General features: G+C 43.4%; 1 protein-coding gene across 1 annotated transcript in view; it reads right to left on the reverse strand.

Moving 5' to 3' along the window:
• The window catches only part of LOC139756043 (uncharacterized), a 370726-nt gene that overhangs the window by 63673 nt on the left and 294866 nt on the right, over window positions 1-12187 (reverse strand). Inside the window, exon 2 of the mRNA XM_071675014.1 lies at window positions 3944-4085. Within this exon, the coding sequence (XP_071531115.1) occupies window positions 3944-4085 (142 nt within the window). The remainder of the gene's footprint in view (window positions 1-3943; window positions 4086-12187) is intronic.

Genomic DNA, 12187 nt, shown 5'->3' on the forward strand with positions numbered 1-12187 from the left:
CAAGGTAGGTGGAGCAGACCGCCTGAACGCAGGTCTCCAAGAGGTAGTGAGGGTCAGGTTTTGCGTGTCCTTACTGTACACCCGGGTATGTGGTGTGAGTTACCCTCACCAGCGGGAACCATACAGGGTGGGTGGATGTAGCAGGCTGTACCCTCCTGCCGTGCCACGTCACCTTTGTGTTGTCACGTCACCAACGTGACAAAGTCTTGTGCCCCCCCCCCCCCCCCCACACACACACACACACACACACACACACACACCTGGGCATGTCAACCACCACGGATTTTCGGCCGGTCTCGCGACACACGGCTGAACGTTGTCAATCTCAATAGAAATGTTATCACTACAAGTTTTGTGGTGTGTCATCGTTAATGAACTTTCAAATCATCTACTGTATTTCTTTTTTTACACTGGCGCTAAAGTCTGAAATGTCACCAACTGCTGGTTATTTCAGTATCAAGAATGCGTGAAATGGCATTTTAGAGCGTCAGATCTCAAAATTCCGGGGGTACATTTTTCCGAACCCTCTTTGGTGGGACACGTTCGCCCCGAATTGAAATCATATTTAATAAAAATCTCACAGATTTTCTTTCGCCACAGTCGACCTCCGCTTTTGATGCGTGCCAGTCTGATGTATTACATGAACACCAGAGTGTAGGACACATGACACCAAGATACAGGAGTATTCCGACATGGTTAACCTAACAACGCTCCGTATGGCAACATCAGCCAACTTTTGAGAACTGTTGGCTCGCGGACCGTGGCGTCGGGCGGGCCAGACACGGACCAATCACAGATTTGACGGCGTCAGGCAGAACGTATGACATCAGCCGTATTTCAAGAACCATACGACCGACAGTCGATTTTGCGATAGTGACGAAGGTTCGTATCGTCGTATTCAAGAACGTGGTAATGCGACGTAGGTCGACGCTGATTGGCTGGCTGGTATGACTCTGCGATGGAATTATTGGAACGTTGTGAAGGTGACCCTCGCAAGAGGACCCCCCTTTGCAATGAGACTTTACGACGGAAAATAATCATTAACAATTAAATATTGTATCTCAAAGGATAAATTATGCATTAAACACATTCGAAAATATCATTTTATTCTGGAGAGATGTGAATTCGAATAGAATTACAGAAACATTTTTCCGGGACTGGTGCCGAGTCTTACCGCTATTTGAGAATGTTTATGTTTTACCAAAAACTGTTATACAGTATTTGGTGTTTTGCTAAAATAATTCTCAAGTAGCGGTAAGACTCGCACCAGTCTTGGAAAAAATGTTTCCGTAACTTTTATTCGAATTCACATCTCTTTAGCATAAGAAAATATTTTCGAATGCGTTTAATGCATAAATAATGTAAGAGATAAAATATTAAATTGTTGATTATTATCCGTCGTAAAGTGTCATTGCAAGGCGATGATCCCCTTGCAAGGGCCACCTTCGCAACGTTCCAATAATTCCATCGCAGAGTCATACCAGCCAGCCAATCAGCGTCGACCTACGTCGCATTACCACGTTCTTGAACACGACAATACGAACCTTCGTCACTATCGCAAAATCGACTGTCGGTCGTATGGTTCTTGAAATACGGGCCCATATGTCTTACATCGTCCTCTAGCATAAGGAACTTTCAAAATACATTTTTCATATGTTATTGTTTACGTAATTGATGTATTGTTTTTTTCTGTTTTCAGCTGTAAGTACGACAGTTATCATCTGCTATGGAGTTAACCCCCGACAGTTGGTGTAGTGTTTCGAAGAACAGAAAATGTGACGAGCCAGCTGTACACCATGCAAGTTTTACCTCTCAACCCATCACCTGGAGTCCAACCCATCACCTGGAGCCTAACCAACCTTACCAACCAACATTTAGACACTCAATCGACTGTTCACACAAGAGCCAGAAAATAAAAGATTTTTTTTTTTTCACTGGCATGACCGTTTTTAAAGGTCGCTGAAAATAACGGAAAACTTTTTTTTCCGTCCTTCGGTAGAAAAGAAAAAAAAGGAAAAAATATGGCGTGACACAGGACAACACTATTTATTTTAGATTGTTTATATTATCATGGAACACAGTTCTTTTTCCTGCAGATTTCGATGATAATTGCTGCGAACCATTACAAGGGTGCAGTCATGGATTCCTTTGTTCTTCATGTTATAACTCCCAATTACATTCTTATCTGGTATGTATGGGATGGAGGCCATGACCCTGGATAAAGGAGGGAGGGGGATGGTTGCGCATTTGTTTTATCGATAATGACCAACACACTAATTCCAGTCCTGGTGAGGTCAATCGAGGGTGGGGCGCGGGGGGTGGGGTACAGCGCACTATAACCATTGCTGTGCAAACCCCAAGTTACCAGGTGACGGATACGCCATTTGAGCAGCATTTGTCCAAACTTCCGTCAGCTGCAGATCAGAGGATAAACATGGCGAAATATTCAACCAAAAGAAATTGATACAGTTGAAGATTCTTCAGTGACGTGACTGATTGTGATTTGGACTAAATGACGTTATATGCAGTGAAAACAAGTTTTGCTGTTGTTCCTGTATAGATAGATGTAAATATTCATGTACTATATTCATAGAAAAGAAAACGGTGTTAGTTTGTTTTGAATCTCACTCGGTGATTACTCTCTTGTCGAAGAACATAGAAACAGCAGAGTATATTGTATATGATATATTGAGTATATATTGATGAATATGTGAGATTGTAGAGCATCAGTATGTCTCACGATTTCATGGAGACGCATGAAAAATTACAAATTATCAAACAATAGAAATGAATAGACAAATGTTCTTATAGTGAGTCAGACTTGTTTACGATCATAATAACTGCTACTGGGGCAGCTGAGTCTTGCTGCGTCACGTACACACCTCTGCCAGTGGTTAATCCTGATTCTCAGGAGTTGCTTATGATTTTCTTTTTCATTCCCCTTACCCCCTTCTTCCAGCTTTCGCTGTGAGGGTGTGATTTGTGCAAGATCCCCTGTGTTTACGTGTTTTAATTCGTCTGATCTTCGACGGAATAAGACTTCAGTAATAGTGTATTCGTCAGTCAGAAAAATCTAAAACGCCTGTTTACTGTTGTCCTGATTATCATCGGGGTTGAACCTCCGTCATTTGGAATACAAGATGGCAGAGTGGGGCAGAGCCCAGTGGTTGATACAGATATTTTGCTTCCGTACGGAGCTTAGAGGAGGCCAGTGCTCACCGAGCTGCCCTCTAACTAGGAAATTAAACACATTGTAAGGATATGAGGACATGACTGCATGTATGAAGGCTACATACGTATAGTTGATTACATGTTAGCTTATCTAGACATGTTTGAATGACTGAGAGCCTCAAGGTCGACACAAGTGACCACAGTGATTTTGTTCGTGTCAGTGTAGTGTGTAGCCATAGCAAGTGTGTACTCACGATGATGAAAGTGTAAAATTCCTGCTAGGCACGAGGAGGTTGGCACCCCTGCACACACTGTTGACAGACAGGTTATCTTGCAAGTTTCAGAAGTTTGCACCAAACAATATCCTCCTGCCTCTGATGCCTTCAGCACCACCAGGAGGCCCCCTGAACACGACGGTGCCACCCTTGGGGATACTGATAAGGCCATCGCACCAAGGGGATCCGCACCGTCGTGCACCGTGAATATCGTAGCCGTACAGTGAGACACGGGAGTGCTAACTGTCGAATCTGATGACTTGGCCATCGTTCGTAACGTCACCAACAGTTAAAATGTTGGATCAGAGAGACATTTTAAAGGTATGGAAATTTACTCTCGGTTATCTGTATGTTAGAGGTTGATCTTGGAGGCTCGTGAAGTTAGAGTGATGTACGTAGTTGTGTGTGAGTCTTGGTGAAGTTACAGTGGTGTACGTAGTTGTGTGTGAGTCTTGGTGAAGGAAGATGACAAGACCTGGAGGTCGTGTGTAACTCACCGATCCAGTGCTCTCCAGCGGGGTCGCCGAAACCCTTCTTGTAGTCGGCCCAGTTCTTGTTGAAGTCTTCCTGCGTGGAGCGCTCCATCCTGGCCAGGATCACCGTCCACCCACCTCCGTTGGTCGTCTGGTCACACCACACCTGCGACACGGACCTGGTTACTTCCTGGGGTCAGGGAAAACACTGGGGTCAGGAAAACACTAGGGTCAGGGGAACGCTGGGGTCAGGGAAAAGCTGAGGTCAGGAGAACGCTGGGGTCAGGGGAACGCGGGGGTTAAGGGAACGCTGGGGTCAGGGGCAGACTGGAGTCAGGGGAACGCTGGGGTCAGGGGCAGACTGGAGTCAGGGGAGCATTAGGGTTAGGGGAACCCTGGGTTCAGGTGGTGGGTCAGTCATGCCGTCCTGAGGTCAAGAGGAACCCCAGGACGTAGACTACTATAGCCATGTGGTCATTGTGATCCAGTTATTAAGAAACGTGAATTTGGAAGCTTAAACTTAAGTTGTCATTGAACTTTAAGTTATACCACTAAACTGAACTGTGTCTATCCTGCTGTTTGACTGTATAACTTGGGTTGTGTATCTGTTGTAGCCATAGAAGTGAGTTCAAAAGGAAAAGTAGTGTCTAATAGAACTGCATGACACACACACACACACACACACACACACACACACATATATATATATATATATATATATATATATATATATATATATATATATATATATATATATATTTTTTTTTTTTTTTTTTTTTTTTTTCATACTATTCGCTATTTCCCGCGATAGCGAGGTAGCGTTAAGAACAGAGGACTGGGCCTTTGAGGGAATATCCTCACCTGGACCTCTCCTCTGTTCCTTCTTTTGGAAAAAAAAAAAAAACGAGAGGGGAGGATTTCCAGCCCCCCGCTCCCTTCCCTTTTAGTCGCCTTCTACGACACGCAGGGAATACGTGGGAAGTATTCTTTCTCCCCTATCCCCAGGGAAATATATATATATATATATATATATATATATATATATATATATATATATATATATATATATATGTGTGTGTGTGTGTGTGTGTGTGTGTATAGATGACGTATTGATGATATAATTTGTATCTGATTTCCACTAGTTTCTAAGGCCTGACTAAGATGTTGGTGTTATATATGGCCAGACAAGTTCAGTACGTATGTATGATGGTTGTATGGAAGAGGAGGACTGGTCTAGTGTGGCAATATGGCGGACCTTGTCCTGATAGGCATATTCATTCATGGACAATTTGGGTATTTAAGCGGCGTTTACATAATTGCTTTTGGCGCTCGATATGAGCTGATATTGCTGGTGGATTATTGGCTATTGTGAGTATGTCTAATAATTCATTTGAAGGAGATTAGAAGTTCTCAAAAAGTCTTTCGGTCGGGAAGGTTTGGGTGCAGCAGATATCGCTGTACTGCGTTAGAGACTCATGTACACGATGGTTACGACCCTTGAGCACGATGGTTACGACCCTTGAGCACGATGGTTACGACCCTTGAGCACGATGGTTACGACCCTTGAGCACGATGGTTACGACCCTTGAGCACGATGGTTACGACCCTCGAGCACGATGGTTACGACCCTTGAGCACGATAGTTACGACCCTTGAGCACGATGGTTACGACCCTCAAGCACGATGGTTACGACCCTCGAGCACGATGGTTGAGCCATGTCCACGGTAGCACGAGGAGACGACCCTTACGGTATGGCGGACTGGCCTTTGACCCCTCACCGCTTTGAGGGTCAGGTCCAAGGGCACTCCCTGTCGTGCCTCCGGGTCGCACCCGCCCTCCTCAAGGGTCGTATCGGCTTGCTGGAGGTGTTCAGTAGAGGTATATCGAGCGGGTCGTCGTGTGTTATGCAGTAAGCTGTGGCCGGGTTTAGCTCATGACCTGCCGACATGATGGGGAATCGTGCGGTGTTGCATGGTTGAGTTTACCGTGAGTTTACAATGAAGGGCAGCCGGGGAGATGTGACTCATGGATTCAGTCGCCAAGTACAGCCTGGGACGGGCACGTGCAGGAGAGAGAGAGAGAGAGAGAGAGAGAGAGAGAGAGAGGCTACTGTACCTCCTAGCGCTCCATGGTCATAACGGGAGCATTTTCTCTCAATTTTTCTCCTCGCCACATTATAGTGGAGTCAGTGTACCTCAAGTGTGAGTGATAATGTGACTGAAAGTAATTGAACGTTATTGTTAGAATGAAATGTTGTTAAGATGGTCAGCTGGGGAGCGGATGTTCCTACCTGCTACATGTCCTCTTAAGTGTTCTTTGCATGGCCATATATATATATATTATCCCTGTGGATAGGGGAGAAAGAATGCTTCCCACGTTTTCCCTGCGTGTCGCAGAAGGCGACTAAAAGGGGAGGGAACAGGGGGCTGGAAATCCTTCCCTCTCTTTTTTATTTTTTAATTTTACAAAAGAGCAACAGAGAAGAGGGCCAAGTGAGGATATTCCCTCAAAGGCTCAGTCCTCTGTTAACGCTACCTCCCTGACGCGGGAAATGGCAAATAGTATGAAAAAAATATGTATATATATATATGTATATATATATATATATATATATATATATATATATATATATATATATATATATTCATATTTATATATGTGTGTGTATGTGGATGGGGTGGAAAAAATTTTGAGCGATTGGGGCCTGAACATGCTGGAGGGTGAAAGGTGTGCAAGGAATAGAGTGAATTGGAACGATGTGGCATACCGGGGTCGACGTGCTGTCAGTGGATTGAACCAGGGCATGTGAAGCGTCTAGGGTAAACCATGGAAAGTTTTGTGGGGCCTAGATGTGGAAAGGGAGCTGTGATTTTGGTGCAATATATATGACAGCTAGAGACTGAGTGTGAACGAATGTGGCCTTTGTCGTCTTCCTGGTGCTACCTCGCGCGGACCGGGGGAGCGGGGTGCTGTTTCATGTGTGGCGGGGTGGCGACTAGAATGGACGGGGGCAGCAAGTATGAGTGTGTACTTGTGTATATATGTATATGTCTGTGTATATATGCGTATGTATACGTTGAAATCTATAGGTATGTATATGTGCGTGTGTGGACGTGTATGTGGGTGGGTCGGGCCATTCTTTCGTCCGTTTCCTTGCGCTACCTCAAAAACGCGGGAGACAGCGAATATGTTTAATATATATATATATATATATATATATATATATATATATATATATATATATATATATATATATATATTTTTTTTTTTTTTTTTTTTTTTTTTTTTTCCCGCTTTTGCGAGGTAGCGCAAGGAAACAGACGAAAGAAATGGCCCAACCCACCCTCATACACATGTATATACACACACGTCCACACACGCAAATATACATACCTATACATCTCAATGTACACATATATATACACACACAGACACATACATATATACCCATGCACACAATTCACACTGTCTGCCTTTATTCATTCCCATCGCCACCTCGCCACACATGGAATACCATCCCCCTCCCCCCTCATGTGTGCGGGGTAGCGCTAGGAAAAGACAACAAAGGCCTCATTCGCTCACACTCAGTCTCTAGCTGTCATGCAATAATGCCCGAAACCACAGCTCCCTTTCCACATCCAGGCCCCACACAGCTTTCCATGGTTTACCCCAGACCTTCACATGCCCTGATTCAATCCACTGACGGCACGTCAACCCCGGTATACCACATCGATCCAATTCACTCTATTCCTTGCCCGCCTTTCACCCTCCTGCATGTTCAGGCCCCGATCACTCAAAATCTTTTTCACTCCATCTTTCCACCTCCAGTTTGGTCTCCCACTTCTCGTTCCCTCCACCTCCGACACATATATCCTCTTGGTCAAACTTTCCTCACTCATTCTCTCCATGTGCCCAAACCATTTCAAAACACCCTCTTCTGCTCTCTCAACCACGCTCTTTTTATTTCCACACATCTCTCTTACCCTTACATTACTTACTCGATCAAACCACCTCACACCACACATTGTCCTCAAACATCTCATTTCCAGCACATCCACCCTCCTGCGCACAACTCTATCCATAGCCCACGCCTCGCAACCATACAACATTGTTGGAACCACTATTCCTTCAAACATACCCATTTTTGCTTTCCGAGATAATGTTCTCGACTTCCACACATTCTTCAAGGCTCCCAGGATTTTCGCCCCCTCCCCCACCCTATGATTCACTTCCGCTTCCATGGTTCCATCCGCTGCCAGATCCACTCCCAGATATCTAAAACACTTTACTTCCTCCAGTTTTTCTCCATTCAAACTTACCTCCCAATTGACTTGACCCTCAACCCTACTGTACCTAATAACCTTGCTCTTATTCACATTTACTCTTAACTTTCTTCTTTCACACACTTTACCAAACTCAGTCACCAGCTTCTGCAGTTTCTCACAAGAATCAGCCACCAGCGCTGTATCATCAGCGAACAACAACTGACTCACTTCCCAAGCTCTCTCATCCACAACAGACTTCATACGTGCCCCTCTTTCCAAAACTCTTGCATTCACCTCCCTAACAACCCCATCCATAAACAAATTAAACAACCATGGAGACATCACACACCCCTGCCGCAAACCTACATTCACTGAGAACCAATCACTTTCCTCTCTTCCTACACGTACACATGCCTTACATCCTCGATAAAAACTTTTCACTGCTTCTAACAACTTGCCACCCACACCATATCTTCTTAATACCTTCCACAGAGCATCTCTATCAACTCTATCATATGCCTTCTCCAGATCCATAAATGCTACATACAAATCCATTTGCTTTTCTGAGTATTTCTCACATACATTCTTCAAAGCAAACACCTGATCCACACATCCTCTACCACTTCTGAAACCACAGTGCTCTTCCCCAATCTGATGCTCTGTACATGCCTTCACCCTCTCAGTCAATACCCTCCCATATAATTTACCAGGAATACTCAGCACACTTATACCTCTGTAATTTGAGCACTCACTCTTATCCCCTTTGCCTTTGTACAATATATATATATATATATATATATATATATATATATATATATATATATATATATTACCTTCCTGTCCGAGAAGTTCTCTCTATCCTTGTAGGGTTCCTGCAGCACCCAGGTCATAAAGGGTTGTGATGTGTGTGTGTGTGTAAAGTGTGCAGGGCAGTAGTGTAGTCAGTGCTCGATGTCTTCTCTATGGTAGTTGCGCCGTGGCCGTGAAGAGTCCTGGTATATCTTAAAAGTGTAGTATGTCTGCTGTGAGCGTTGTGCCCGGGGCAGTATGTCTGCTGTAAGCTCACTGCCGGGCCAGTATGTCTGCTGTAAGCTCACTGCCGGGGCAGTATGTCTGCTGTAAGCTCACTGCCGGGGCAGTATGTCTGCTGTAAGCACCGTGCCGGGCCAGATTGTCTGTTCTGGCTCAGTTGGGCTGGAAGTCTAATCCGCTGGCAACACTTGATGCTGTGCTAATATCGGTTTTCGTTGTGACCTTGCAACGCTGTTTGCTTCCGGCATCGAAATTTGAAACGTCGTCCATATGTTATCTTACTGTGGTGTTATGGTCCAGATGTTATCTTACTGTGGTGTTATCATGGTCCAGATGTTATCTTACTGTGGTGTTATCATGGTCCAGATGTTATCTTACTGTGGTGTTATCATGGTCCAGATGTTATCTTACTGTGGTGTTGTCATGGTCAAGATGTTTTCTTACTGTGGTGTTGTCATGGTCAAGATGTTGTATTACTGTGGTGTTATCATGGTCCAATGTTATCTTACTGTGGTGTTGTCATGGTCCAGATGTTATCTTACTGTGGTGTTATGGTCCATATGTTATCTTACTGTGATGTTATCATGGTCCATATGTTATCTTACTGTGGTGTTATCATGGTCCAGATGTTATCTTACTGTGGTGTTGTCATGGTCCAGATGTTATCTTACTGTGGTGTTGTCATGGTCTAGATGTTGTATTACTGTGGTGTTATCATGGACCAGATGTTATCACTGTGGTGTTGTCATGGTCCAGATGTTATCTTACTGTGATGTTATCATGGTCCATATGTTATCTTACTGTGGTGTTTTCATGGTCCAGATTTTTCTTACTATGGTGTTATCATGGTCCAGATGTCTTACTGTGGTGTTATCATGGTCCAGATGTTATCTTATTGTAGTGTTGTCATGGTCCAGATGTTATCTTACTGTGGTGTTATCATGGTCAAGATGTTGTCTTACTGTGGTGTTATCATGGTCCTGATGTTATCTTACTGTGGTGTTATCATGGTCCAGATGTCTTACTGTGGTGTTATGGTCTTAATGTTATCTTACTGTGGTGTTATCATGGTCCAGATGTTATCTTACTGTAGTGTCATCATGGTCCTGATGTTATCTTACTGTGGTGTTATGGTCTTAATGTTATCTTGCTGTGGTGTTATCATGGTCATAATGTTATCTTAATGTGATGTCATGGTCTTAATGCTATCTTACTGTGGTGTTGTCATGGTAAAGATGTTGTCTTACTGTGGTGTTATCATGGTCCTGATGTTATCTTACTGTAGTGTTATCGTGGTCCAGATGTCTTACTGTGGTGTTATGGTCTTAATGTTATCTTACTGTGGTGTTTTCATGGTCCAGATGTTATTTTACTGTAGTGTTATCATGGTCCAGGTGTTACCTTACTGTGGTGTTATCATTGTCCAGATGTTATCTTACTGTGGTGTTAAGATGGTCCTGATGTTTTCTTACTGTGGTGTTATCATGGTCCAGATGTTATCTTACTGTGGTGTTAACATGGTCCTGATGTTATCTTACTGTGGTGTTAACTTGGTCCTGTTGTTATCTTACTTTGGTGTTATCATGGTCCAGATATTATCTTACTTTGGTGTTATCATGGTCCAGATATTATCTTACTGTGGTGTTATCATGGTCCAGATATTATTTTACTGTGGTGTCGTGGTCCATATGTTATCTTACTGTGGTGTTATCGTGGTCCAGATGTCTTACCGTGGTGTTATCATGGTCTAGATGTTATCTTACTGTGGTGTTGTCATGGTCCAGATGTTATCTTATTGTGTTATCATGGTCCAGATGTTATGTTACTGTGGTGTGATCGTGGTCCAAATGTTATCTTACTGTGGTGTTATCATGGTCCAGATGTCTTACTGTGGTGTTATCATGGGCCAGATGTTATCTTACTTTGGTGTTATCGTGGTCCAGATATCATCTTATTGTGGTGTTGTCATGGTCCAGATGTTATCTTACTGTGGTGTTATCATGGTCCATATGTTATCTTACTGTGGTGTTATCATGGTCCAGATGTTGTCTACTGTGGTGTTATCATGGTCCAGATGTCTTACTGTGGTGTTTTCGTGGTCCATATGTTATCTTACTGTGGTGTCTTTATGGTCCAGATGTTATCTTACTGTGGTGTTATCATGGTCCAGATGTTGTCTTACTGTGGTGTTATCATGGTCCAGATGTCTTACTGTGGTGTTTTCGTGGTCCATATGTTATCTTACTGTGGTGTCTTCATGGTCCAGATGTTGTCTTACTGTGGTGTTATCGTGGTCCAGATGTTGTCTTATTCCAGATGTTATCATTTTCCAGGTGTTGTCTTATTTCAGATGTTATCATGGTCCAGATGTTATCTTACTGTGTTGTTATCATGGTCAAGATGTTGTCTTACTGTGGTGTTATCATGGTCCAGATGTTGTCTTATCCCAGATGCTATCATGGTCCAGTTGTTGTCTTATTCCAGGAGTTATCATGATCCACGTGTTCATCCAGTTATTATCTTGGTTTGGTTGTTATTATGATGTAGGTAACGTCTTGGTCCTGATGTTGTCTTGGTCAGCGTGTTATCTTAGTCCAGATGTCTCAAGGTGCAGGTGTTGTCTTCAGGTGTTATCATGGTTCAAATGTTGGTCTTACTCGAGGTGTCATTTTAGTACAGGTGTTGTTTTACCACGTGTGTTGTGAACTAGGTGTTACTCTGGTTATTATGGTCCATGATTTGTTTTACTCCTAGAGTTGTGGTCGAAGTGTTGTCTTGATGCAGGTGTGATCATAGTTTAGATGTTATCATGGTTCAAGTGTTGTTTTAGTCCAAGTGTTATTATAATCCAGGGCTTAGCCAAGCCGGGAGCGTATCTTGGTCCAGATGTTATCTTGGTCCAGATGTTATCTTGGTCCAGGTGTTATCATGGTTCAGCTATGGTTATTTTCCAAAGGTCATCATGGTTGTC

The sequence above is a fragment of the Panulirus ornatus genome, chromosome 20 (assembly GCF_036320965.1).
Source record: "Panulirus ornatus isolate Po-2019 chromosome 20, ASM3632096v1, whole genome shotgun sequence".
Lineage (NCBI taxonomy): Eukaryota > Metazoa > Arthropoda > Malacostraca > Decapoda > Palinuridae > Panulirus > Panulirus ornatus.